Source organism: Ailuropoda melanoleuca, chromosome X (genome assembly GCF_002007445.2).
Source record: "Ailuropoda melanoleuca isolate Jingjing chromosome X, ASM200744v2, whole genome shotgun sequence".
Classification (NCBI taxonomy): Eukaryota; Metazoa; Chordata; class Mammalia; order Carnivora; family Ursidae; genus Ailuropoda; species Ailuropoda melanoleuca.
In genome coordinates, this window is record NC_048238.1 from 35489223 (window position 1) to 35517038 (window position 27816).

General features: G+C 40.0%; 1 protein-coding gene and 1 non-coding gene across 4 annotated transcripts; one reads left to right on the forward strand and one right to left on the reverse strand.

Moving 5' to 3' along the window:
* DDX3X (DEAD-box helicase 3 X-linked) lies at positions 1-27777 on the forward strand. 3 transcript variants are annotated; one of them, XM_019804652.2, is made up of 17 exons: positions 1-158; positions 3019-3076; positions 4618-4665; positions 6493-6625; positions 7800-7958; positions 8041-8140; positions 8794-8929; positions 10016-10101; positions 10420-10518; positions 10630-10790; positions 11196-11340; positions 11420-11564; positions 11759-11940; positions 12029-12146; positions 12393-12546; positions 12872-13011; positions 27583-27777. In XM_019804652.2, the coding sequence occupies exons 1-17, from the start codon at positions 114-116 to the stop codon at positions 27636-27638; spliced, it is 1965 nt and encodes a 654-aa protein (XP_019660211.1). In that variant the 5' UTR covers positions 1-113; the 3' UTR covers positions 27639-27777. The 3 variants fall into 3 exon arrangements, with proteins under 3 accessions (XP_019660211.1, XP_011228930.1, XP_011228935.1); XM_011230628.3 differs by lacking the exon at positions 27583-27777 and adding an exon at positions 13215-15858; XM_011230633.3 differs by lacking the exon at positions 27583-27777 and adding an exon at positions 13215-15858 and having other exon boundaries at positions 12875-13011.
* On the reverse strand, positions 22232-22304 carry TRNAK-CUU. The gene has a single exon. It is a non-coding gene; the product is annotated as a tRNA-Lys (tRNA).
* Positions 27778-27816: the final 39 nt, after the last annotated feature.

The following is a 27816-nucleotide window of genomic DNA, read 5'->3' on the forward strand; positions in this document are numbered from 1 at the left end:
TGGCCGCGCCGTGAGCTCCAGAGCCGCAGTTCTCCCGTGAGAGGGCCTATCGCTGTGAATCAAACACAGTCGCTCAGCAGAGGAAGACTCCGAGTTTTCGGTACTCTTCAGGGATGAGTCATGTGGCGGTGGAAAATGCGCTCGGGCTGGACCAGCAGGTGAGCTGCAAGGAGTCTACCAGGGTGGTTGCTGACCTAAGTTGGCTTATGGCGCAGCGCTAACTGGTACTCTTAGTTCCCATTTCCAGGGTGCCTCGAGCTGGCCCGTGTCAGCGCTTCGGGGCTGTGGAAGAACGGGGAGGTGACAGGAACGCTGGTTATGGCCGTCGCTCGGGCCGGGGACCCGGCTTGGCCCGCTGTATTGTCCCTGGGCCGAGCACAATGGCGGCTTTTGTGTGTGTGTGCGCAGGCGGGCGGAGGGGGAGGGGGGTGCGCGCTCTCTCGCGGGGACGCGCACGCGCGATCCTCGATCCTCGACTGGTTAGTGACCCATGGGTGGTGGTGGGGTGGTTCGCGGCGCGGCAGTGCGCGATTGGAGACCCCTTTGGACTCTAGGGCTTTCAGCTCTCTTCCCGCGCGCTGCCTTGATAATTGTCCCAGAGACCCGGCGGCGTTGGGGTGTGTGTGTGTGCGCGCGCGCGCGCATTGGCATTTGTGTGTGTGTGTGCGCGCGCGTGTGACCAGGAGGAACGCGGCCTTGGAATGTGGGAGGGGGCGGCGCGGGGGGTGGCCTTCGCTCGGGGTAATGGCGGCGGCCTTCTTTGTGTGGGGCTGGGTGGCTGAGCGGCACTGGGGCCCACTAGCGGGAGAGAGCGGGCCCTGGGTCGGCGAGGGCCTGGAAAGGAGGATGGAATGGACATCTTGTTCCTCCCGGGCTTCTTTCTGCATGCTCTTTCGCTCCAGCCCGGTTTCCGCAGGGGCCATCGCACGCCGGGTGCCGCGGTCGCCGAGGCCGCGTTTCCGGAGTGGAAAGTTTTGTGACGCAGAAGATTCGGGGAGGAGTGGGGGGAAGGGGAGGGAGTACTGGGTCCCTGCGTGCGCTGTGGCGTTGGGCTCTAGAGATTGAACGCGGCGGGGAGACATTAGGGAGCTTAGGGACCTGGAGTGGCCCCTTTTCCTTAGTTGCTCCAGGATAGTCTGTGTGTGGCAATTTAGCGAGAGGGCCGCGCGTTGTTTTGGGTGGTACCACGGGTTGTGTGACCATCCCGGTGTTAGTGACGTTCGATCCAGGAATCGGCCGGAGGAAAAATACCCGGAATGTAGCTTGGGGGAAATAAACACTTTGCTGTTGACTTGTTGCTGCCTGTGCAGTGAAATTGTGAAATAGGTCAGATCTCCGGGTCTGTCTGTCATCTTAACCGGAATCCCCTCTTCGAAGGCTTTGGGGGTAGATTAGAGGAGGACGTGTGATCTGAGCGAGGAGGAGGGGTTATGGGCTTTGGTGGCAGGAAGTCTGCATCCTTTTGCAACAGAAGAACCGTGCTTCAGATAAGCTTTTCTGTGCGTTGTTGGATCCTTTAAGTAAACTTCTGCTTACCACGAACGCCAGAAAAATCCTGAAACGAGGTTTAGTGACACAAATTGATAGTAGATTTTAATGTAGTCGTGTGTAATATATTTTCAGAGATTTAGTCATCCGTTTCTTTGGGGGAGCATTTCCCCCCATTAATGAATCAATTACATCCTCCAAATTGGCTGACACGTCATAATGTTGAATGAAGCACATACGATATCTTGTCAGGAGCACAGGCTATCCCCAGTTTTAACATTTTCTATATAGGTGGTGACGTTTTAAAAAGATTACAGGCAGGAATGAAGCAATGTAATCCTAACAGTTTATAGTAATCTTTAACGTGCTTTTTATCCTTCTTGTTGCGCAGTGTAAAACTAACAAAACTTGTAACACAAGTGCAAAAGGAGTTTTTGTTTCTGTTGCTTTTTAAAGTGTCAGTTTGTTAACAGCATGGCAACGTTTTTGCTAATACGGAACTATGGAAGCGAGGTGCCTAAAAGTCTTACCATACTTACTTTCTGAAGATGTAGCATCTGCTTCCAATTTTCAATGACTCCATGGATGATACCTGCAATTTGACAGTGTCAGTCTTGAACTTTTAACAGAAGACTTCTGTCACCTTCGCAAACAGGTGGCATCAGTACTGTATGATTTGGTCTTCTGTGGCTTTCTTAAAAAAATAAACTGTTTCTTTTGACACGTGTATTTTTTTCCATTGCTTGCAAGTAAGTTTCTGGTTAGTCAGAATGAGAAAACACAGCATGTCTTTTTGTAGAATGTTGAGGTTTTGAGTTCCAGTGTAAGGGGATGAGTAGAAATGGAGATTAAAGCTAGTGAAATGTGTTGTCTTTAAAAAAGTGTTGAATGTCACTTGTGCTATTTATGTCCAAAGTCTTCTGAACCTAATCTCGATCTTGAAAATGGGAGAATAAATAGGTAGTACCTACTTCACAGACTTGTTCTTAAAGAGTGCTACCCTAATTAAAAATACTTGTGCAACATTTAGGGATAAAAGAAGTAAGAAATGGTCAGTTAAAATTTTGTTTTTCAGGTGTGCTCTGTAGGCTTAAAATAATTTCAAGTAGGAAGGTGGTGGCAATGGAAACATTTGCCAAATATGATTGGAGTAAAGATGAATCCATTGCTTATTTGATATTTTAAAATAATTTCTTGGGTCTTTTTCTATGGAAAATGTTACGGGGGAAGTTTATTTTTAAATGAATGACTTAAATTTGGACCCAGTTTCTACGGGGTAATATACCAGCATCCTAGTGTGCTGCTTTCTATAGTATAAACAGTTAGTGCTATTTTGGGTTTGCTTAGAATTTTACAGTCTTTAAAGCTCATTCTTAGTTCATATTCTCATTAAGAGTTTCACATAAGCCCCACGAAGCAGGCAGGGCAACTATTGCTATTCAGTGCTAGAAGGCAGGACTAGGACTAGTTTTCTCTTAGTGTAATATTTCAGCACACAGACTGCTAACCATTTAAACTCTCTTCTCTTAGTTTGCTGGACTAGACCTGAACTCCTCAGATAATCAGAGTGGAGGAAGTACAGCAAGCAGTAAGTAAACCATTTTATGAATTTCTTGATATTAGAGCTTTAATAACTTAATGTTTCATTGGACTTTTTTAAAGCTTAAGAATTTCTTCTCTACTTTTGACTGTGCAAAGAATTATATAGTCAGTGTTCGTAGAATTATGTAGTGTACTTAGTAATCTAAAGCATTGTGGCCTTTGGGTAATAAAAGGGGCTCATTTTTCTTGAGTAAAAACAATCATTAAGAAGAAGTTGATACAACACACAAATTATCTTTGGAAGAGTTTGATTATATCCATTATGAATCTTGAACCCAGTTTAGCCGTGGTGGGAATGTGTTGATATCCCTATTCGCGTGAATTTACCAGAATTAAATTCAATAAAGGGAACATTCACATTCATCAGCTACAGCTAACCCTTTCCTGTGAAGAACATGAGACAAGGTTATACTGAATCTTGAGGTGGTGGTTAGGATTTTAAATGCTAAATTGCATCATTCTTTTGAAAAGGAGTAGATATAAAAGCTTTATTTCATCTTATTTTTTCAGAGTTTTTGTTTTTTTGAGACTTGTTACAGATTAGTAGATTAGTATTAAGGTATAGGTGGTTTATTATTTGGCAGTAGACCTGTTTCAAGTTCCTTCAGGTCAGGTCTCTTCCGGTTAACCCCCCCCCCCCGAAAAAAAGGAGAGGGGAAATGGGTACAGGCTGTAGGGTGTGAAAGCATTTTTTTCAAGCACTGTGTTAGGTGGTAAAGGACCTGGCCTCCTTTTTAGGCACTGGGCACAAAGTTACTTGGTATTTTTTATAGTTCACTTTATTTGCCTTGGTAAAGATCTTTTAAGAATTGATCATCCTAATAGAGATATTTAATATGAATTCAGCCCAAAAGTGGAAAGGATAGTTAAATTGCAGATGCATTAGTAATAAAGCAGGTTGATTTTCCTTTACTTAGTAGATACACGTTACTTGCTTTTGCTTCTTATCCACTGTCTAGGCTGTATTCTTGCCTGCTTATAGAACAAGTTGACTATAGACTAATCAGCAAGCCTCAAGTTAAAACTCTCAGTTCCTTGAAATCTTTTTCGCCTTTGCAGTTTTTCCTTAATGTGTATCGTCTGTTTTTTGGAACTTAACCAGGATGGAAACAAAAATGTCTCTTAGTGCCTGATTGCATGATTTATTACATAGTAGTCTGTGAGGTTATTACAGTAGTACTTAAGTTATTAACCATGTCTGTTTATGACCTTTCTCTGAAATAATAGCAGGCCTTTAAGGAAAGTTGTGTTACATTAACCACTAGTGACAAGTTATATATTTGTTTGTGGATTTCAATGATTAGGTTCCAAGTCAAATTTTTATTTACCAAACTTTTCCTCCTCCCCCTCCCTTTTTAAAGTTCTTAAAAAATACCCATTTAAAGTAAAAGCAGATTCATTCCCCCCCCCCCCTCAGTTTCCAAGTAAGAGACTGGAAGGCTGGATACTAAAAAAATTTTTTCCAGGACCATTTTTTAATAGCACAAATTGTCGTTTTGGCGTTTAATTTTATATTCTTTCTTTTAGAGGGGCGCTATATTCCTCCTCACTTAAGGAACAGAGAAGCTACTAAAGGTAAGTTGAGCAACTTGGTAGACCTAATTCTTGTTGCGTTCAGAAGCCAGAGCCTAGGGAAGAATGAGGCACTTTGGGAAGTCTGTAAACATTGTGCTCTCTGGGGCCTGTCAGAATTGGTTCAAATATTAGGACTTAACTCACTTTGAGAAAAGTCACGCAGTGAGAAATTCTGTTTTCTATGTTGGATTCTTCTGTGGCCAAGGGCATGGTTTTGTACAATTTTACTAGTGGTGTACTTTGTGATTTGTGTTTATAGTCATTCACATCATGATTTCAATTTGAAAAAGGTGAGTAGGCACCCTGCTATGTAGACCAAATTGCATGGTGATAACCAAGTTATTTCTGTTTTGCAGAGCTGTCAAAAGAATGATGGGTTATTGCAGAATAGATAACAGATTATAAACAGATTGTAACATTGGGCATGCTCCCAGTAAGTTGGGAGTGATTCTCTGGTTTCATCTCCTTGCCCTTAACTGCTTCATTTGAAAGATTTTGTCTGAAAGTATCACAGCACCTGGTCTTTCCTGATTGTGTTTGTAATGTAGTGATAGATAACCAGTAGATAATTAATTATGGGACAGTTGTTTGGGTGCTGTATATTCCATAAAATAGGTAATCTGAGATTTGGAGGAAAAGTGAAAGTTTGGAAAACAATTTAAATGTTAAGAAGAAGGAAGGTGATAAGGCAGAATCGGGAGGGTAGAGAAGTCCACAGAAACCTGTGGTTTGCTGTCATTCCTCCATATGCACGTACAGTCTTTATATTAGCTTCAATGTCCCTGCAATTCCTGGATATAAAATCCATATTATAATTTCTTAATTATCGTATCAGTGTTCTTAGTTACTGCACATTCTGTCTATCGTCATGGGTTCTCTCATTTTTAAGAGTGTTCTAGCTGAAATTGGCCCCATGTATATTTCGTGCTTTTCCCTCTTCATCCCAGTGACAAGAGATCAAAGGGAAGAGGCAGTATAGAGGTTTTAGGACTGAAAGAGATCTTAGAAATGTAATTCAATTCTTTATTGCTGGCTAAGGCTGTTGATCACCTGGCTGGCTAATGGTAGAGGCATCAGGCTGAGGGAAAGTAACTTGTAAACTATCTCTATAATAAAGTGCTCCTGAAACTAGTTTAAACCCTCTACTGCTTGTCTTTAAACCCTCTACCTGTTGGGGTCATTACCTTTCTCATTCCCTGTTATTGAATGTTTATAGTTGTACCTAAGAATCTGTCCAGACTAACCGTGTGCAGGGATGAGGATTTTCCTTTTTTCTAGGTATTCCTGATTCTTGTCTGATAGTATGCATTTCGTGTGAACAGAGCACTGTTCTACTTTTTACTATTGAAACTGGAAAACGCTGTATTAAATCAAGTAAACCGACACTTTTAGGAAGGTCTTAAATTAACTACCTCTAAGAAACACTGAAACAGTGGTAACTGTTTCCTAGTAAACTGGGTTTACACCTATAAAATGAAATTAAATTGTGGTGGTCATATAACAGTTGTTTTATAGGCAAAGCAATTGACCTTTTTAGAGGTGGTATCTTACTCATTTAGAACACTTTTAGACTGACTGTCCAATTGCCTGGATTAGTGCACAGTATTTTCTAGTGGAGAGAATTAAAAATACAAAAAATATTGTGTGCCAGTTGTAAACCAGCTTTAAATCTTGGTTCTCTTCTAGTACCATGATAGGAATATTTCCATTATCCTTCCAGTTCACAGAGATAAGATAAAGTTAGAGGGCTTCGAATTCAGAGATCTAGGTATTGTAAATTTCTAATTAAAATGCAATAACATGGGTTTGCTTTTTTTTTTATTGAAGGATTCTACGATAAAGACAGTTCAGGGTGGAGTTCTAGTAAAGATAAGGATGCATACAGCAGTTTTGGATCTCGTAGTGATTCAAGAGGGAAGTCTAGTTTCTTTAGTGATCGAGGAAGTGGATCAAGGGGAAGGTAAGTGATTTTTATTGATCTTCTCGTCTTAAGTGTATGCAATTTAGGAATTGGTCTTTAATTATAAGTACTCATTCTTGTACTCTGACCATTAAGCATGATGTTTTTTTCCTTTAATAGACCACCTACTTGGATGTTAAGCATTATGTCTGTGTAATCCTATTTTCCTAGCTGTAAGAGGTCTTAACTAAAATGAACTTTTTTTTTTTTTAAGATTTTTTTTTTTAATTTATTTGACAGATAGAGACAGCTAGTGAGAGAGGGAACACAAGCAGGGGGAGTGGGAGAGGAAGACGCAGGCTCATAGCAGAAGAGCCTGATATGGGGCTCGATCCCGTAACGCCGGGATCACACCCTGGGCCGAAGGCAGATGCCTAACTGCTGTGCCACCCAGGCGCCCCCCCCCCCAAAATGAACTTGTTACATAGAAATTGGATGAGAATAAGAAAGTGCCCCTGGGCGTAATGAAATCAGTTATTTTTATATTTCTTTAGCTTTATTTATATGTAAAGGAGTAAGTTTATCTGGTGAATGGCCTAATATGGTTGAGATTTTTTGTGGATATTCTATATGACAATTTTTAAACACCTTATATTTTTGATTACACAAGTGGTGAACTGACCTCATGCGCCTAATAGCTGTGGTTAGTCCTGTGTGTCCTGATTTTTCGCAAACAGGCCTAAAACTTAAAACATCTTAATTCAGGTAAGGATTATTTTCTACCTATTATCCAGAGTCTGTCACACAGGTGAATTGATTGTCCTTTTAAATGACATCCTAGCATAACTGGGACAATTGATGTTTGGTGTGCTATTTTCTTCTCTTTCCTGCCACTAAAATGTATTTGGGATAGAAGTTTAGATAAAGGTGTAAGTTATGTGCTGATACCAAATATTTTAAGACACTGTTCTTAATTTCAGCATATATGAGACCTGTGTAGGCTGTTTAATATTACAGAAATGAAGAAGGATACATATTTAGCATATATAAATGACACATACAATCTGATTAATTAAAAGGCCTTATTTGTCAATTAAGAGTAAGCAAAATTGACATCCTTGAAGTTAGCCATAATGAGCAGTTCAACTTCTCTCCAGGTGCTGTTTTAGAGTAGTGCTAGGAATCTGATAGTGGTTAAATGATACGATTCTGAGTAGTTGCTTATGCTGTTCAGGTTTGATGATCGTGGACGGAGTGACTACGATGGCATTGGCAGCCGTGGTGACAGAAGTGGTTTTGGCAAATTTGAACGTGGTGGAAATAGTCGCTGGTGTGACAAATCAGATGAGGATGATTGGTCAAAACCACTCCCACCAAGTGAACGCTTGGAACAGTAAGTTTTTGAAATGTATGTTAATTGTGATATTAAAGCCTCATCAGCTAGTATAACAAACTTACCAATCCTTTGATTTCAGGGAACTCTTCTCTGGAGGAAACACTGGGATTAACTTTGAGAAATATGACGACATTCCAGTTGAGGCAACAGGCAACAACTGTCCTCCGCATATTGAAAGTGTAAGTATTTGTGCTTGACCTTTTATTTTATTTATTTTATTTTATTTTATTTTTTTAAAGATTTTATTTATTTATTAGACAGAGATAGAGACAGCTAGTGAGAGAGGGAACACAAGCAGGGGGAGTGGGAGAGGAAGAAGCAGGCTCATAGCGGAAGAGCCTGATGTGGGGCTCGATCCCATAACGCCGGGATCACGCCCTGAGCCGAAGGCAGACGCTTAACCGCTGTGCCACCCAGGCGCCCCAGTGTGCTTGACCTTTTAAGACACAGAGGGAAGTGTAAACTTTTTCACAGCACATCAGAATGAAGTGGGCTTCCTAAAAGCAAATGCAGACTGTGCCTACTTTAATATAACTCTTCAGTTATATTAAAAACCTGCTTCATTGGTTTGTGGAAAGGGAATGATTGAGTTCAGTGCCACCATTACTAATAATTGAAAATAGAAAATGGGTCAAATACAGGAAGAACCCAGACTCTCCAATGTATATTAAACCTGGGGTTGATTTTTCTCAAAATGTAATGTGTTACGTAAAGCAGCTGTACGGTACAAATCAGCTGTTAGGGTTTTCCCCCCGTTATTGTATTAGCGTAAAGCAAAAATGGTTCCAGATAGCATTTCTAGCTATTTAACTCCGTTGAATTTCTTTGACAGTTCAGTGACGTTGAGATGGGAGAAATTATTATGGGCAATATTGAGCTTACTCGTTACACTCGCCCAACTCCAGTGCAAAAGCATGCTATTCCTATTATCAAAGAGAAAAGAGACTTGATGGCTTGTGCTCAAACAGGTAAGTTTACTTGATAAAGGTAAAAAATTGTCAAGAATACCATTAATTGGGTTTGCTCTTGTAAATATAGTACCAAAAAACCCGGACAGGGATCTTAAGTTTCACGGGGAAGCTTTGAGTCCCAGATGTACCCTCACCTGTATACTTTGATACAGGTATGCAGTAGCTGGCTGGTAGTTCTTGTTTTAGACCTTTGGATTTTATGTAATCTCTACTGTTCTCATTAGGGCCTATAGAAGGTCCTCAGCCCAGTACTGCTGCAAGAGGGATAGATCATTGTCAGTGCATTGGTGGGAAATGAGCACTTATATATAGCATTTTATCTGGAATAAGGAGGATAAGATTAGAATAGTCTGATCCATAGGAATGTGGCCATGGGAAAGGTGCCTTCATGGGAAAGGAGCACCTCCCATCTTTTGGGAATGGGGTTAGTTAGAGCCTCTAAGTTGAATACAAGCTTTGCTATATTGGTGAGTTTGACCAATATGAAAAAGGGTGAATCCCCCTCCCCATTAAAAATATAAAATAATCATTTGGTATTTTTTCTTCTCTATGGAAGAGTGAGAATGTCATTCTTTGTACACCATCAGTATCTACAGTACCTACAAGGAAGTGTTAGAAATTGAAATTGACATCACTTTTGAGGCAAAATTGCTATTCTCTTTACACACACAAATGCAGAAAAGTGAATACTACATTGGATCAGAGTTTGGTTACTTTCTCTTTAAGGGAACAAAATAAACATTTTTGGTTTTATGGGCCAGATGGTCTCCATCGCCAATCTCATTTCTGTGCTTGTAGTGTAAAAGCACCTATAGACCATATGTAAATTTGGCATCGTTCTATTCCAGTAAAGTTTTATTTACAAAGATAAATAGGCTGGGTCTTCGTTTGCTGACTTCTGTTACAGCTGGGTCTAAGAAGTCACTTCTTGATGTTTTTAATTTAGGTGTTAATTTTTAGAAAATTTATTTGGGTATGAAGTAGACCTAATAACTAGTAATAGGACACTAAAACTCATGTACCAATATTTATTCAAAAATAATAAGCAGGTGGTTGAATTAGAATATGCTTTCTCTTAAACAGGGTCTGGAAAAACTGCAGCATTTCTCTTACCCATCTTGAGTCAGATTTATTCAGATGGTCCAGGCGAGGCTTTGAGGGCCATGAAGGTAAATATTTGTAAAGTGGGACTTCATTTATTTATTTTAAAGTAAGCTCTATGCCCAGTGTGGTGCTTGAACTCACTGCCCCGAGATCAAGAGTTGCATGCTCTACTGACTGAGCCAGCCAGGCACCCCAATGGGACATCATTGTAGAACTTTGTAGGTAGTAGTTGAGAGAACTTTCAAAGAATTTCCTACTTGCTCCAAATTATTTAATGAAAAAGAGTTTTCAAGTGTAATCTATAAATTACAGAAGGGGATTATGTTGTAATGGGTCTTGAAGAAAGGATGTTAAGAGTTTAACTTACTTTAATTGTTTCTTAGGAAAATGGAAGGTATGGGCGTCGCAAGCAGTACCCAATCTCCTTGGTATTAGCACCAACTAGAGAATTGGCAGTACAGATCTATGAGGAAGCCAGGAAAGTAAGTATGCGTTTCCGGGCTTATTGGCTTTCCCGTTGATTGTAACGAAATGTTTTATGACCATGTAAAAGTGTTGGCCTTGAAGTTGATAAAATTTCTTTGCTTTCATAGTTTTCATACCGATCTAGAGTTCGACCTTGCGTGGTTTATGGTGGTGCTGATATCGGTCAACAGATACGAGACTTAGAGCGTGGCTGCCACTTGTTAGTAGCTACTCCAGGACGTCTAGTGGATATGATGGAAAGAGGAAAGATTGGATTAGACTTTTGCAAGTATGTTACTTTTAAGTGCATAAGATGTAATAATTTTTTAAATTACTGGCCATTAGTTTTGTAGTAGTTACCAATATTGTTGACATCTTAAGATTGAGAAGTGATTTTATTTTAGTCCTCTAACTTTTCTAAGAAGTTTGCTAGTTGTAATTTTAATGTTGAAAAATTAAGGACTTTTTTTAGTAGAGGGTGAGAATGAATGACCAGACCGGGACAGAGTGAAAAGTAGTAAGAGCTAGTTTTGCTGTATACTTGTAAATGATGGCAAAAATCCTGGGCTGGGTCTCATGTACATGTGTCAAATCATGCAGTGTGAGGAATTCATCAAAATACATCAATTTCGATAATAGCCATACTAAAACGGTCTTTTCTTCTCAAATTCTAAACTGAGTATTTTTATGGCAGATACTTGGTGTTAGATGAAGCCGATCGGATGTTGGATATGGGTTTTGAACCTCAGATACGTAGAATAGTTGAACAAGATACTATGCCACCAAAAGGTGTCCGCCACACTATGATGTTTAGTGCTACTTTCCCTAAGGAAATACAGGTATTGTTTGATGCTGCAACTTTTATTTCTTAGGAATTTGTTGATCTCAGTAGATAGTAAACATTTTTTTTTCTTTCAGATGCTGGCCCGTGATTTTTTGGATGAGTATATCTTTTTAGCTGTAGGAAGAGTTGGCTCTACCTCTGAGAATATTACACAGAAAGTAGTTTGGGTGGAAGAGTCCGACAAACGGTCATTTTTGCTTGACCTTCTAAATGCAACAGGTAAAATGACAAATGTGTTAGCATCATGCTGGTGGCTTAGGTAATGAGAACCCATTTGGATTGCCTTTACTGCTTTTCCTCCCCATTTAGAATATTTGTTTAAAGTCTGTTTTTTGTCTCTTTGCATGTTTACTAAATGTAAAAAGAACTGAGTCACTATTAGTGATGAAAACCTGGTAATTTTTCACACTCAGGCAAGGATTCACTGACTTTAGTGTTTGTGGAGACCAAAAAGGGTGCAGATTCTCTGGAAGATTTCTTGTACCATGAAGGGTATGCTTGTACCAGTATCCATGGAGACCGATCTCAGAGAGATAGAGAAGAGGCCCTTCACCAGTTCCGCTCAGGAAAAAGCCCAATTCTAGTGGCTACAGCAGTATGTATAAGACAATTCTTATTTTCAAGTTCAGCATGTTCAACTTTTGCCTTTAAGTGTGCCATATATAACAGAAGTCATTTTCTAGGTAGCAGCAAGAGGACTGGATATTTCAAATGTGAAACATGTTATCAATTTTGACTTGCCAAGTGATATCGAAGAGTATGTACATCGCATTGGCCGTACAGGACGTGTAGGGAACCTTGGTAAGTGTTGGGTTACTTGATGGTCTGGTGGTGGTTTTCCAGTGGGATGCGTGCAGCCGAGAACTTTCCAGGATCTTAAATCTAAGAACTCCTCTGTTTCTAAGGAATGCGGTTAAAATCTATCTCAGCAATACAAGCGACTTGTCATCTCTTGGTATTCTACTTAATATGCTGTGTAGGAAAGTAAGAATACTGTGCTTTTTTTGTTTAAGACCTTAATTTATGTACTTTTCGGAACTGGTTTAGGCCTTGCCACCTCATTCTTTAATGAGAGAAATATAAACATTACCAAGGATTTGTTGGATCTTCTTGTTGAAGCTAAACAAGAAGTGCCATCTTGGTTAGAAAACATGGCTTACGAACACCACTACAAGGGTAGCAGTCGTGGACGATCTAAGAGGTAAGGCATACACGTGGTGTATAAAGAGAGGGATGGGTGCCATATCCACAGTTTACTTCTCCAGTATTTAAGTTGAGGGGTCTTCATATTTCTTAGGTTGCCTGGATCCTTTGGGTGAGGGGTGTTAGAAGGGATTGACTCCGAGTTAAAGCCAGCCATTGGTGGCTACGGCCTTTAAGATCACTATTTAGGGAAGAGGGCTGGATAGGGGAAACCCTTTGCACTGCAAAATCAGAAATTGGCCACTGGAAAGTTTTAACAAGAATGGGGTTACTTGGTGGAGTTTCATCTTCCCGTGAGCCACCAACACACCTTGTTGTTGCAGTAGTAGATTCAGTGGAGGATTTGGTGCCCGAGACTATCGACAAAGCAGCGGTGCCAGCAGTTCCAGCTTCAGCAGCAGCCGCGCAAGCAGCAGCCGCAGTGGTGGAGGCGGCCACGGCAGCAGCAGAGGGTTTGGTGGAGGTAATGTGGATTTCTTAACCTGGCTTTGGGAAGGGCTGCTTCCTCGTAGTCCTCTTTTTCAAAGTGTAATTAAAAACATCGGGGAAGTTCAGCCCTGTAGATTGCTTTTCGTAATTTGACATCAAAGTACTTAAAGAAGGGGAAGATTGTATTTAACGGTGAATGACTTAATTAATTTCTCTCTTTTTTAAATCTCTCATTAGGTGGCTATGGAGGCTTTTACAACAGTGATGGATATGGAGGAAATTATAACTCCCAGGGGGTTGACTGGTGGGGTAACTGAACCTGCTTTGCAGTAGGTCACCCTGCCAAACAAGCTAATATGGAAACCACATGTAACTTAGCCAGACTATACCTTGTGTAGCTTCAAGAACTCGCAGTACATTACCAGCTGTGATTCTCCACTGAAATTTTTTTTTTAAGGGAGCTCAAGGTCACATGAAGAATTGAAAGGAACAATCAGCAGCCCTGTTCAGAAGGTGGTTTGAAGACTTCATTGCTGTAGTTTGGATTAACTCCCCTCCCGCCAACCCCCATCCCAAACTGCATTTATAATTTTGTGACTGAGGATCATTTGTTTGTTAATGTACTGTGCCTTTAACTTTAGACAACTTTTTATTTTGATGTCCTGTTGGCTCAGTAATGCTCAAGATATCAATTGTTTTGACAAAATAAATTTACTGAACTTGGGCTAAAATCAAACCTTGGCACACAGGTGTGATACAACTTAACAGGAATCATCGATTCATCCATAAATATTATAAGGAAAAAACTTATGCGGTAGCCTGCATTAGGGCTTTTTGATACTTGCAGATTGGGGGAAAACAACAAACGTCTTGAAGCATATTAATGGAATTAGTTTCTAATGTGGCAAACTGTATTAAGTTAAAGTTCTGATTTGCTCACTCTATCCTGGATAGGTATTTAGAACCTGATAGTCTTTAAACAAGCCATTCCAGTCATGATGAGGTGATGTATGAATACATGCATACATTCAAAGCACTGTTTTCAAAGTTAATGCAAGTAAATACAGCAATTCCTCTTTCAATGTTTAGGCAGATCATTAACTATGAGCTAGCCAAATGTGGGCATATTATTACAGGGAAAGTTTAAAGGTCTGATAACTTGAAATAGGTTTTTAGGAGAATTCATCTACTTAGACTTTTTAAATGCCTGCCATAAATGAAATTGAAATGGTAGAATGGCTGACCACAGCAATGACCAGCCCTCCTCGGGGCCCTGGGTGATTTTTGGTCTAATAACGCATGCTAGTGTTGATGTTTTTTGGTCAAGAGGGTATGAACAGGAAGAATTAATGCAGCAGGCTTTATTTTAAATGCCGATTCACATTACTCTGTTCAAGCTGCGTTGAGATGTTAAACTGGCTTACTATAGACTTCGTAAAAATGGCTCCAGAAGAGTAACAAACTGAAATCTTTGAGATCACACAGGTTGGAAATATGTACATAACTGCACAAGGTGTCAATTCTGCTCTACAGTGCAGTTTTAGTCAGTTTTAGTTGCATAGGTTTCCATTGTATTTATAGTCTGTTTATGCTAAATCTGGCCAAAGATGAGCATTGTCCACCACTAAAATGCCTCTGCCACTTTGAATTCTGTGCTAATTTTGTGGCCAGAATGCGGTGATCAAAACGCTCAATCTTTTTACAGTGGCATAGGAAGATGGCAAAAATTTCCTAAAGTGCAATAGATTTTCAAGTGTATTGTGCCTTGTTCTAAAACTTTTATTAAGTAGGTGCACTTGACAGTATTGAGGTCATTTGTTATGGTGCTATTTCAATTAGTCTAGGTTTAGGCCCTTGTACATTTTGCCCATAACTTTTTACAAAGTACTTCTTTTATTGCACATTCAGAGAATTTTATATATATGTCTTGTGTGCGTGTCCTTAAACTTCCAATCTTATTTTGTCTCTTGGAGATTGTTGAACGCAGCTTGTCTAGGAAGGGGATGGGACTAGATTCTAAAATTTATTTGGGACCACGGGAATAATAGTTGGGAAGAAAACTATTTGCACACGACAGATTTCTAGATACTTTTTGCTGCTAGTTTTATGTAATATTTATTGAACATTTTGACAAATATTTATTTTTGTAAGCCTAAAAGTGATTCTTTGAAAGTTTAAAGAAACTTGACCAAAAGACAGTACAAAAACACTGGCACTTGAATGTTGAATGTCACCGTATGCGTGAAATTATATATTTCGGGGTAGTGTGAGCTTTTAATGTTAAGTCATATTAAACTCTTAAGTCAAATTAAGCAGACCCGGCATTGGCAGTGTAGCCATAACTTTCTGATGTTAGTAAAAACAAAATTGGCGACTTGAAATTAAATCATGCCAAGGTTTTGATACACTTGTCTTAAGATATTAATGACACACTTCAAAAACACTGAAAAGAAGTGTCCAGATTCTCAGATGTTTGTTGCGTGAGTTTTGTTTAGTTGTGTGTATTTTTTTTTCAGTGAATGTCTGGCACATTGCAATCCTCAAACATGTGGTTATATTTGTTGTATTGGCATATTCAGTGACTTGTACATTCAGCCGTAGCGTTTGAGCAAGTTTTATCAATAAGCAAGCAATATTTTCAGTTAATAAGGTTTCAAAAATCACATTAAGAATGGATTTAAACTTGCTGAATGTAAAGATTGAACTTCAAGTCACTGTAGCTTTAGTAATTGCTTATTGTATTAGTTTAGATGCTAGCACTGCATGTGCTGTGCATATTCTGATTTTATTAAAATAAAAAGTTGAACTGCACAGTCTCCTTTGTTGTTGTCAATTGTGGTTTATTATTATAGGTGAAAATAAAGTTGTGCTCTTGCCTGAAGAATTGTAAGGTGTAATTTTTTTGGTTTGCCGTCCAGTGCTAATTTGGAGATGCCTCTTGGAGACAGAATTACTCTGATACCATACCATAAGTATTTGTAATAAAAGATGAAGTTGGCCCAAAAAAGTTGTTGGAATAGATGGGAATCTAAGAGGTCCTTAGTGATGTACAGCGTGTATTGCAAATTGGTTTGTATTCTGAGCAGCTTAATACGGGTGGGAATCTCTTCTTTGTTTGAAGCACTTGATGTGAAGGTCACCTGAACAGTGGAAGAAGTTGGGTAAAAAATGTACTAGTAATCCAAGTGATGGTGAACACTAGGGATCAAGAATGTATTGGGGGGTGTGGTGGGGTGCTCCTGGCTGGCTCCGTCTGTAGAACATGTGGTTCAGTGTCAGGGTTGAGAGTTCGAGCCCCGTGTTGGGCATGGAGCCTACTTTTAAATGTATTTGGGGTCAGGGTGATAAAGATGGCATGGGCATCCTTCCTCCCTCTTTGGTTTCTTTGCTTGCCTCTGTTACACCCCATTGCTACAGGCCCCTACTGCCAATTAAGAGTTAAGTTGAACCATATGAAAGGACTGTTCTGTTTTGGGGGTCAAACATGGTGAAGTGTGGGCAATGAGATACAATTAAACCTAAGGAAAGTACTTAATTTCCACTTGTTTCACTTGGAGTTCTTGGCAGTATGACTGAGAACAATATATTAGCTTTGTAATGAAATAGTTGCTTCTGGATAGTTGCCATTTTCAGTCATGATCTCAAAGCAGCAAGCCTAAATTTTTAGGGCAGAATTTTGAAGCCTAATATGCCATATTGGTTTTAGAGGTGGGAAAGAGGGACGAGAGCCTGAATTTAGTCAAAAGTGTGGAAAGAGGTTACGTAAGGATGGCTGGATTGACAAGATAGTGGCCAAAGGTGACAGTGAAATTGGATTCTAAGGATGGTTCAAGTTCCCCTTTATGTAAATTAAGAGTGAACACAAGCTATGGGGGGATGGACTGTCTAAATTCTTAAATGAGATTATTTCTAGTCTAGCAGGGTTAAGATTATAACTCAGGTTTATTTGCATACTATGCTAATTTTTGTAGTTCATTGTAATTTAAATGATAAGTTTACATATATACTTAAATGTAAGTCATTCTCCTCCTACCCCCTCCACCCACTGTTAATGTTTCCTGGGTTTGTTCTTAACCATCTCTTGGCTGAATTTTTTTCAACACCAGATAATTTTTTTCTAAAATGACTTACAGGGACCATGTTTGAAAATGTTCAGTGTCTTTGCTTAAAACTATATAAATGTTTTTTCTATTATGGGTGGCTGTTTCTCTTGCCCCTATGCTCCTAAGTGACCTGGTTGAATGGTCACAGGCTTGTTCTCTTTGAAGCTCTCTTTGAAGAACTAAGCAATCTGGGTGTTGACAGTGGTCTTACTGCCTGCCCACTGGAATGCAGAGGTTCCGTTCACTGCATTTTAGGAATATCTTGGAATTTTTTCTCTTCTCGTTGAACATGATTCCGGATATGTTCAAACCTGCGTTGCTTCAGATCTTGTCCTCATTTCAGTTGATCTACTTTTCGGCATGTTCAGTCTGTTTCTAATGTGGTTTCCTCTGTAATGACTATTCTCCATTTCTTTCCTCCTTTTCATTGTTGATTTTTACCCCTCCCCCCCGCCAGTTTTTCCTACCTATACCTGACTGGGTTGTCTGAAGGATAATTCTGAAATAGGATTATTTTGACACAGGGCACTATGTTTAATTACAGTGTGGAAGAATTTTCATGACCTGCAAACATGTTTATTATGGGAGAAAACACCATAAAACATGAACACATTTACTTTAAGAGGAGAAGTCTCAAAACAGGTGTTAAATGTAGAATTACTATATGACTCAGCCATTTTACTCCTAGGAGAATTCTACCCAGGAGAGAGAAAACAAGCTTACAGCTTATGTCTGCAAGCGGATGTTCATAGCATTCACAATAACCAAAAAGTGGAAACCACCCAAATGCCAATCAGCTGGCAGATGGACAAACAAAACGTGTATACATGGAATGGAATGCTGTTTGGCCATAAAAAGAAGGAAGTACTGATGCTATCTCTGTCCTCTGGGGACATGACCACATCCCTAATTTCCTTTCCCCTCTTCAAAGGATCATTAGGGGGGCCTGTTAGTACTGTGACACATGTCTATATTCTGACTTAGGGTTTTCTGTGGATGTCTGTCCGGTTTCAGTCCTGATTTTATTGTGTTAGCAGATCTAGTCATGGTTTATAATTTGAGGGTTCCTGTTTTCCTTGTTACACTGAAGATGACCTTTTACTTTTTTAAAAGTAGGTTCCACGCCCAAAGTGGGGCTTGAACTCACGACCCTGAGATCAAGTGTGGCACCCTGACATTTTACTTTTTAAGAGCTAAGTGGAGTAAAAATGCCTCTCCCATCTTTGGAAGAAAGAGGAAATCCTCATTCTTCCCTTTCCACTCTTAATTCTACTCCACATTCACCTAGATTTTCAACAGCCCATCTCATTTACCTGGCATCAGTTGGTTAGTTTTATACAGAATGGTCTCTGAACCTCCACTCCTGACCCAGTCACCTGATAGGATCCTAGTGGGTTATCTAGTAGACATTTGGATGGCGAAGGTTGATTTAGGGCTCATTCAAAAGCTGATTTGGGGTCTGCTGAGTGTTGGGGAATGTAGTGATGATTTCAAATGTAGCCCTTGTCCTCTTGGAACCTAGTTTTTCTTTAGTGGTTCCCCAACTTGATGTTGCAACAGGAGACTCCGGGAAATGATTCTATAGCAACTCCTAATAGAATCCATCCCTGGGGTTCACTCAGGAATCTCTTTCGCTTTTTACTTTTTTTTAAATTTCCCCAGGCAATTATGATGCAGCAAACTTAGGTATGGAGCCTGCTGTTCTCTACCCTTTATCATCTGTTCTAAAACTTCCAATTACCACAATCATGTTTCAGGAACTTCATGGCAGAAGTATCTCTGTATTCCAAATTACAGTAGATGCCGGAACCAAATTAATGGCGCTCTACTAAGTTGGTCCAAAGGTGTGGCACCAGCCTACTTTGCAGCTTTTAACTTCTTCCCCATACTTTATACTGTAGCTGAGTACGATGCTACTGTGTAGACACACCCTGCACTCTGCCTTTGCCAGAGTTTTTGTTCACCCTGTTCCTTCTGACTAGAATTGGAGCTGAGTTAATATTTAATTTTATATATTGTACTCGGAATATTAAGCCGCCATTTACAATTATTAGCGATGTAGAGAAAATAATTGCTCTAATGGGTTGAGGAAGGAGTAGGTTTCAACTGGAGTGTGCAGAATGAGCTGAACTCTTTGGAGAAGATGTAGAAAACTAGAAGGAAATCTGCATAGTGGCAGTTCTTGCGTCTGGTTGAGACGAAAAGATTTTCTGCGGCTTCATACTTTTCTTGTACTGAACAAGTTTTATACAATTATATTTTCTAATAAAACCAGGAAACCGACGTTGGTACAATCCACAGACCTCCTTCAGATTTCACCAGTTTTATGTGTACGTGTGTGTGTGTAGTTCTCTGCAGTTTTATCACATGTTGATTTGTATAACCACCTCCACAGAACTGCTCCACTGCCAAGATCTCCCTCGTGCTACCTCTTCACAGTCATACCTGCACCCCTTCTTCTTCCCCACCCTGTCACCCCTGGCAACTGCTGATCTGTTTTCCATCTCTAAAATGTCATCTCAGAATTGTTCACATAAATGGAATTTTGCAGTCTGTGACCTTTTGAGATTGGCTTTTTGTCACTCAGCATAATGTCCTTGAGAGCCATTCAAGTTGTTGCAAATAGTTGGTTTCTTTATTGCCGAGTGGTATAGATGTTCCATAGTTTGTTTACTCAGCCGGTGAAGGATATTTGGCTTGTTGGCAGTTTTTGACTCTTAGAAATCAAGGTTGCTACGAACATTGAACATTTGTGTACAGATTTTTGTGTGGACATGAATTTTCGTTTTTCTGGCAGAAATGCAATTGTTAAATCATATGGTAAGTGTATGTTTAGTTTAAGAACCTGCCAAACCATTCTCCAGAGTGGCCGTACCATTTTACATTCCCACCAGCAATGCACAAGAGATCCAGTTTCTCTGCCTCCTCACCAGCATTTGGTATTGGCATATTTTATTTTGGCTGTTCTCATTGGTGCGAGGTGGTATCTCCTTGTGGTCTTAATTTGCATTCCCTAATGGCTAGTGATGTTGAACATCTTTTCATGTGCTTATTTGCCATCTTTATATTCTCTTTGGTAAAATATGTTTGTGTCTTTTGCCCATTTTATTTTATTTTATTTTATTTTTTTAAATGTATATTATTATACTTCTTGTTTTATTTTTTTTTAAGATTTTTTTAAAAATTTATTTGACAGAGATAGAGACAGCCAGCGAGAGAGGGAACACAAGCAGGGGGAATGGGAGAGGAAGAAGCAGGCTCATAGCAGAGGAGCCTGATGTGGGGCTCGATCCCAGAACGTTGGGATCACGCCCTGAGCCGAAGGCAGACGCTTAACCGCTGTGCCACCCAGGCGCCCCTTGCCCATTTTAAAATGATTGATTGTTTTTCACTGCTGAGGTTTTAAAAAAAATTATTGAAGTATAGTTGACGTACGATGTTACGTTAGTTTCAGGGATTTGACAGTTCTGTACGTGATACGGTGCTCACCACAATAAGTGTGGCTACCATCTGTCACCATACAAAGTTATTGCAACATTATCGACTATATTCCCTATGTTGTACTTTTCATCCCCATGATTTGTTTATTTCATAGCTCTAAGTTTGTACCTCTTAATCCCCATCACCTATTGCCCCCATCCCCCCAACTCCCTCCCCTCTGGAAACTACCAGTTTGTTCTCTATATGTATGAGTGAGTCTGTTTCTGTTTGTTCATTTGTTTTGTACTGTTGAGTTTTTAGAGTCCTCTATATATTCTAGGTACCAGTCCTTTGTCAGATGTGTAATTTACAAGTATCTTTTCCCAGTCTATAGCTTGTCTATCTTTTTATTATTATTTTAATTCCAGTGTAGTTAACATACAGTCTTCTATTAGTTTCAGGTGTACAATATAGCGATTCAACAATTCCAGTGCTCAACAAGATAAGTATACTCTTAGGGCGCCTGGCTGCCTCAGTAAGAAGAGCATGTGACTCTTGATCTCAGGGTCGTGGGTTTGAGCCCCATGTTGGGTGTAGAGATTACTTAAATTAAAACAAAGAAAAGTGTACTCTTAATCCCCATCACCTATTTCACCCATCCCCCTACCCACCTCCTCTCTGGTAATCCTCTGTTCTCCATAGTTTAGAGTCTGTTATTTGAGGGGTACCTGTGTGGCTCAGTCAGTTGGGTGTCTGACTCGATCCCAGCTCAGGTCTTGATCTCAGGGTTGTGAGTTCAAGCCGCATGTTGGGCTCCATGCTAGGTGTGGAGCCTACTTAAAAAGAAAAAAAAAGAGTCTGTTATTTGGTTTGTCTTGCTCTCTCTTTTTTTTTCCTTCCTTTGTTCCTTTGTTTTGCTTTTTAAATTCCACATATGAGTGAAATCATATGGTATCTGTCTTTCTCTGACTGACTTATTTCACTTAGCATTATATTCTCTAGATTCATCCATGTTGTTGCAAATGGCAAGATTTCATTCTTTTTTATGATTGAATAATATCCCATTGTATATATATACACACCACATCTTCTTTATCCACTGATCCATTGGTGGACACATAGGCTGCTTATTTTTCTTCTTAACAGGGTCTTTCGCAGAGCAAACATTTTTAATTTTTTTAAAACATTTTCAATTTTGATGCTGTCCAATTATCAATATTTCCTTTTGTGCATCGTGCTTTTGATGTCATGTCTGAGAATCCATCACCTAGCCCTAGGTCCTAAAGATTTTCTATTTTTTCTAATTTATAATTTTCTATTTAAATCTATGATCCATTTTGAGTCCATATTTTAAGGTGTGAGGTTTAGGTGAAGGTTGACTTTTTAATCTATGGATGTTCAATTGCTTTAGCGCTATTTGTTGAAAAGACTCTCCTTTCTCTGTTGAAATGCCTTTGCAACTTTGTCAAAATTCAGTTGACCATCCTTGTGTGGGTCTACTTTGGGTTCTCTTCTGTATCCTTGATCTATGTGTCTATCCCTCCACCAACACCACACTGTTGCCATTACTTCTAGCTATATAGTAAGTCTGAAAACTGGGTAGAGTGATTCTTCCCACTTCATTCTTTTTCAAATTTGTTTTAGCTGTTCTAGTTCCTTTGTCTTTTCACATAAATTTTAGAATAAACTTTTCTTTCTTTCTTTTCTTTTTTTTTTTTTAAGTAATCTCTATGCCCAGCATGGGGCTTGAACTCATGACCCCGAAATCAAGAGTCTCATGCTCTACCAATTGAGCCAGCCAGGCGCCCCTAGAATAATCTTTTCCTTACAAAAAAAAAAAAATCTTGCTGGGATTTTGGTGGTAATTGTGCTGAACCTATAGATGAATGTGGAGGAGAATTGACATCTTTATTAATAATGTTAAGCCTAAGCCATATTTTTACATGGTGAACTCAGAACAGCCAGCCAACAGGAAAAATCACCCGCTGCTTCCTATTGGGAGCATGCCTATTGATTCATCCTAGGATCATGCCCCTTGTTCGGAGCATGTCCATAGAGCAATTGTGTCCATGAAATGCCACATTTTGTGAAGGAAGTTCAGCTGGTTCTCATGGCAGCCTAGATATTTCAGAGTGGCGCTCTTGCTGAATGCAACCATAAAAACAGACGTAAATTTAATGCAGGCATTCCCCTTCTGATCTAGTAAGCACCTTCCGGAAGGGTTCCTGTTAGGAACAGAGACAGAGGCTTCCTGAAAGTCAAGTCAGCAACCAACCGCCTGTGCGGAAAATGCAATATTCAGTTCATCTCAAACTTGTAAGAAACCTTACACCTTTTCGGTTTCCTCTTCTTAAAACTCATTCTTGGGAGAGTATTTGGGAGTCTTACTTGAATATTAATTCTCAGCATGCACTGAACTTAATGACCATAATGTCCCAGAATTTTAATAACAAAATTTTAGTGTCAATTTTCATCAGGGAACTGTGTCCTTGGGTGGTACTGTGGTGACTTCCTGTAGAAGTTTCTTTCAATGGCATTCGCTTAGGCAAAGCAGTCTTTACCACAAGGGGCACGGGAGCTGCCGTGTGCCATTTGCGAGTCTGTTTATTCCATGGATTTCTAAGAGATCTACAATGTTAACAGTATTCCTTGTAAAAGACCCTGTGGGGTAGATTTAGTTTGGGTGTCAGCGTCACAGATAGGCTTTGTCTCTAAGGAACGTGTTTTTCTTGGACGAGCACTGAAAACCAGACGTGTTTTCACTTGGGCCCGCTCCTCAGAATGAGGTCTGGGGCATTTACTAACCATACCCCCGGCTGAATCTCACCCTACTCATTTCTCTCTTCTGACTTCTTTCATTTTCTTGCACGGACGTCTGAAACTTGCCTCTACATTTTGGAGAGAGAGAAGGTATAAATATATAAAGCGAAACCTAACGCTATTTTTTAAGTCTGTTGTTTTGGTGTGTTACCGTAGGAAGGAATATCTGGAGATGGGAATTCAGCTTCCACGATCATAAAAGAGGGGGTGCGAGTCCGTCTTGACAGCACAGCAACCTGGGTAATCCTATTTATTTCCTGCTTTGAAGTCTGGTGGGATACAACTCCAGTTTTATCTCATTCTATAGGGAAGTTGGGTTTATATTCCTGTCTGTGGCTTTCCAAAAACTAGCCTAACAACGCTGGACGGCCCCTGTGATTGTGTGCTCCACTGGGACAGAGCCAACAACTAAGGAGATTTGTTGTGAATGTTGGTGTCAGTAGGTGGACACAGCCAGAGGCTTACGTGTGTTAGTGACCAAGCAGCCAAAGGTGTTTTTTAAAAGGCGTTTAGTACCAGAAGATCAGAATGTATTTGCTAACAGCTCTGTTGAAAATCCTAAGTAAAGAGAGGAACTGGCATCACCCCTGGCCGGATTCGTACTATGTGTTCCCTTAGATGCTTTCCATGACCTCCTCGTGGAGGAAGAATGGCGTGCTCTTGTTTAAAGCCTGACTGTCTAGCTGGGCCTTTTTCAACTACTTAGCTCTGTGGTGGCCTCTCACCTAGGAATGCATCGTCTGTATTTCCCTCTCTTCTGGATCATTCCTTTAATGTCACCCAAAGCCCTAGCCTGATCTCAGGTCTCTCTCCAGCTTGCGCTTCCACCCATGTTCATAGCTTTTGATACCATGTCTTTTAATTATTTAATATTTTACGTAGAGAATACATAGACTTCTTTTAAGAATCACATGATATGTGAAGTTATACAGTGAAGTCTTATTCTCACCTTGCCCCCATCCCAACCGGGGATTACTTACTTGCCTATCCTTCTAGAATGTCTTTAGGCAAAGGGAAGCCTCTATGAATATATTTTCTTCTCATTTTACACAAAAGAGAGCCCACTACAGGGCGCCTGGCTGGCTCAGTCAGTAGAGCGTGTGACTCTTGATCTCAGGGTCATGAGTTCAAGCCGTTGGGCATAGAGCTTGCTTAGAAAAAAATAGCACACTATACTGTTCCATACCTTTTTTCTACTAAACAATATATAATGGAAAATTTTTGCATGTCAATACATAGAGTCCATTCTTTTTTACAGTTGTGTACTCAGAATATTCTTACTGTTTGGCTATCCCATAATTATGCAACTATCCTATTGATAGGTTGTTTTCTATCATTGGCTATTTCCAGCAATAATGCAGTGAATGATTAACTTTGTATGCATAAATATATTCATTGAAATTTGGGTGCATCCGGTTAAGTTCCCCACAGGAGTTGTATCAATTTGCACTGCCACCAGCAACGTACAAGAGTGCTGCTTTTTCCATGGTTTTGTGTATGAATGTGTTGGCAAACTTGTACTTTGACTAATGTAATTGATACTGTTTTTTTTTACCTGGGTAGTTTTAATTTATAGTTCTCTTCTGAGTGAGCTCAAACACCTTCCCATAATTTAAAAGCCTACTTGTATCTCTTTTTCTGTTAACTATCTATTCCCAATGATCTTTGGCCGATTTTTCTTTTGCGTTATTGGTGTATTTCTCGTGTTTGATTTGTAGAAGCTTTATATTAGGAAGATTAGGTCTTTGTTATAGTAATAGCCAAATTGTTTTTGGTTTTGGGTTTTTTTTTAACATTGGGCTATTTGTGTTTTCATGTTGCTTATGGTGTTTTGGTTTTTGATAATACAGAGGATTTTTAAAAATTGTTTTTTATTAGGTAATCTCTACGCCCAACGTGGGGGTCGAACTCACAGCCCTGAGATCAAGAGTCTCATGTTCGGCCAACTAAGCCTGCCAGGCGCCCCTTGCTTGTTTATTTCTTAAAAACAACATTTACAGGCCATCTGTCTAGCTCTAAAAATTTGTCAGGTTGTTTTGGAATGGTGTTCATTTACAAAGTGACTTAGGGATAATTGACATTTATGATGACTCTGTTCAGGTTGTCTTTTTGTAACTTCGGTAATGTGTTTGAAGTATTCTTTGTATAATTTTTGCACATTTCATGTGATGTTTATACCTATGTATTTTATATTATTTGTTGCTATTATAAATGAGGTATCTTCTTCCATTGTCTTTTCTAGCTGGTAATTATATGTAGGAAAGCTGTTGATTTCTACATATCTTATTTTCTGCTACCTTACTGAATTCTTATATTGTTTATAGTAGTTTCTCGGTTGGGTCTCCTGGTTTTTCCAGGTGTACAGTTACATCGTGTACAGAAAATAATAGTTTTACTTCCTCCTTTCCAATTATTAGACCTCAAATTGGGGGAGGGCAGGACTAGCCAGGTTATGTTTATTTTCTTTTTTTTCATTGCAGAAATGGTACTATTTATGAAAGACAAACTATATTGTATACTATGTAAAAGATATACTATATTAAAGATATAAAAGATATACTGTGTTAAGGATATATTATAAGGATATACTGAAATCACTCAAATAATACATAAAGTAATTTTATCTGTTCCTTAAAACTATACTATTAGACCTCCAATCCATTTTTCTTATCCAGTTGCCTCAGTTGATAGCTCCAGTACAATGTTAAAATAAGAATTGTGAATTCTTCCGCTGTTTGCCATTAAGCGTGATGCGAGAATAATATTAACTAAGGGTATCAGTTTGTTCATATTTTAAATTTTTAATCAAGAATGGGTATCAACCTTGTTACATGCCTTTTCAGCCTCTGTAGAAATGATTATATGTATTTTTCTTCCTAGATTTATTAATATACTTAAATTTATATTAAATATAAATTAATATAAATATACTTAAATTTTAATAGATCTTATTATATTCAAATAATGGGGTACTCTCCACCATCCGAACTAAAGAACTGAACAGGTGGTGGATAACAGTAGCTACTCGTACCTTCTCCCTCCATTTCCCTGACCTCTCCTGGGTCCTTTCCCCATTTCATTAAATGGCTAGGTCATTCCCCTACTCACTCAGGTCAAGGGCTTAGAAGTCATTCCTCTTTTTCTTTTTCTCTCATACCCTTCATCAGCAAATCTCAGACGTTCTACTTCCAAACCTGGCCACTTCACCATCCCCACTGCCACTAAAGTCCAAGTTAACTTCCTTTCTTTCTTGAACTACTGTGACAGTCTCTCAACTGGCCTCCCTGCCTCCATTATACCTTATCAGACTACCTGACCTAGTTCCTCCCCGCATCCAGCTGTGTCCTTCTCATACCAACCTCCTTTCCCTCCCTTACCCGTGCCAAGTTCATCCTTTCTGCTAGAACTTCCTTCCTTCTCACGGCTGTCTCCTGCTCATTCAGGTCTCGACCCAAATGTCGCCTCTTCAGAGAGACCCTTAGCTAACTGCTCTAGTTAAATTACCAAGGAAGCCCTAAAGGAAAGATGTGCAACTTCTGACAGGGCCCTGAGCCAGTCTCTTGCCTACAAAAGGTGGAGCAGGAACTGCTAAGGCTTCTCACTCTTCCTTGGCCACCTCCTTTCCGGCTTCTGAGGGCCAGCTTATAGAGGGCTGGGTTCCTACTCTCTCCCGGCCACTGGATGTGGTTCCCTTGATGCTCCTGTACCGAGGGCCAGGACCGTTAAGGGAGGCTGTATTTACAGGCCATTGTACGATTCCATGGTTTCAATGGACATATCGCCAATAGTAAACTGTCACGACTGTCACAAAAAATATCGTCTTGCTCCTCCCTTCCAGTCCTTCCATTTGTCTGCCAGGGTAGGAAGCTCAGAGCCGCCCCGACGGTTCATTTTACCATCTCTCCTACTGTCACCTAAGGTTGGCTCATTGTTTCTGAACATGGCTCATGTCTGCTGTTCCTTCCCTTCCTGCTGCCTTCAGCCTGGATCCTGGACGTAGCTGCCTCTCTGTCTTTATTCTCTCCCTGTCTGTGACAGACACTCCTTTCTGGTCTCCCCTCCTAACAGAACTCCAGTTTGGTTCAGGATGGACGTGCCTCTCTGAGAGTACTTGGCCCCTCAGCCCCCCTTCCTCCAGGGTAGCCTTGTCTTCCAATTCTGGTCAAGGAGATGTAGGTAGAAGTCCCTGGGATGGGTGGATGTCCCTTCCCAAGTAAAACCTCATAAGAAAACTTTTGGATCTGCTATTTTTTCTCTCCTAGAACTTGGAGCCTCGCACCCAGGGCGTCAGAAACTGCTTTGTGACAACAAAGACTAAAACCATATGCTGACCGTAGTGGAAGAGAAAGATGAGCAAACCTACATCATGGATAACCCTGTGAAACCAGTACCCCAGCCTGAGCGGTCTTCCCCTGCGCCTCTCCTTCCATAAGAAAAATAAACCCCTGCGCATCTCAGTTTCTTTCCTTTGGGCTGTCTTATAACTCTTCGACAGG

Coding starts and splice junctions, on each gene's coding strand:
- DDX3X (XM_011230628.3), top strand. CDS start 114: ATGAGTCATGTGGCGGTGGAAAATGCGCTCGGGCTGGACCAGCAG. Junction 159..3,018: donor CGCTCGGGCTGGACCAGCAG/GTGAGCTGCAAG, acceptor CTCTTCTCTTAG/TTTGCTGGACTAGACCTGAA. Junction 6,626..7,799: donor GGAAGTGGATCAAGGGGAAG/GTAAGTGATTTT, acceptor TATGCTGTTCAG/GTTTGATGATCGTGGACGGA.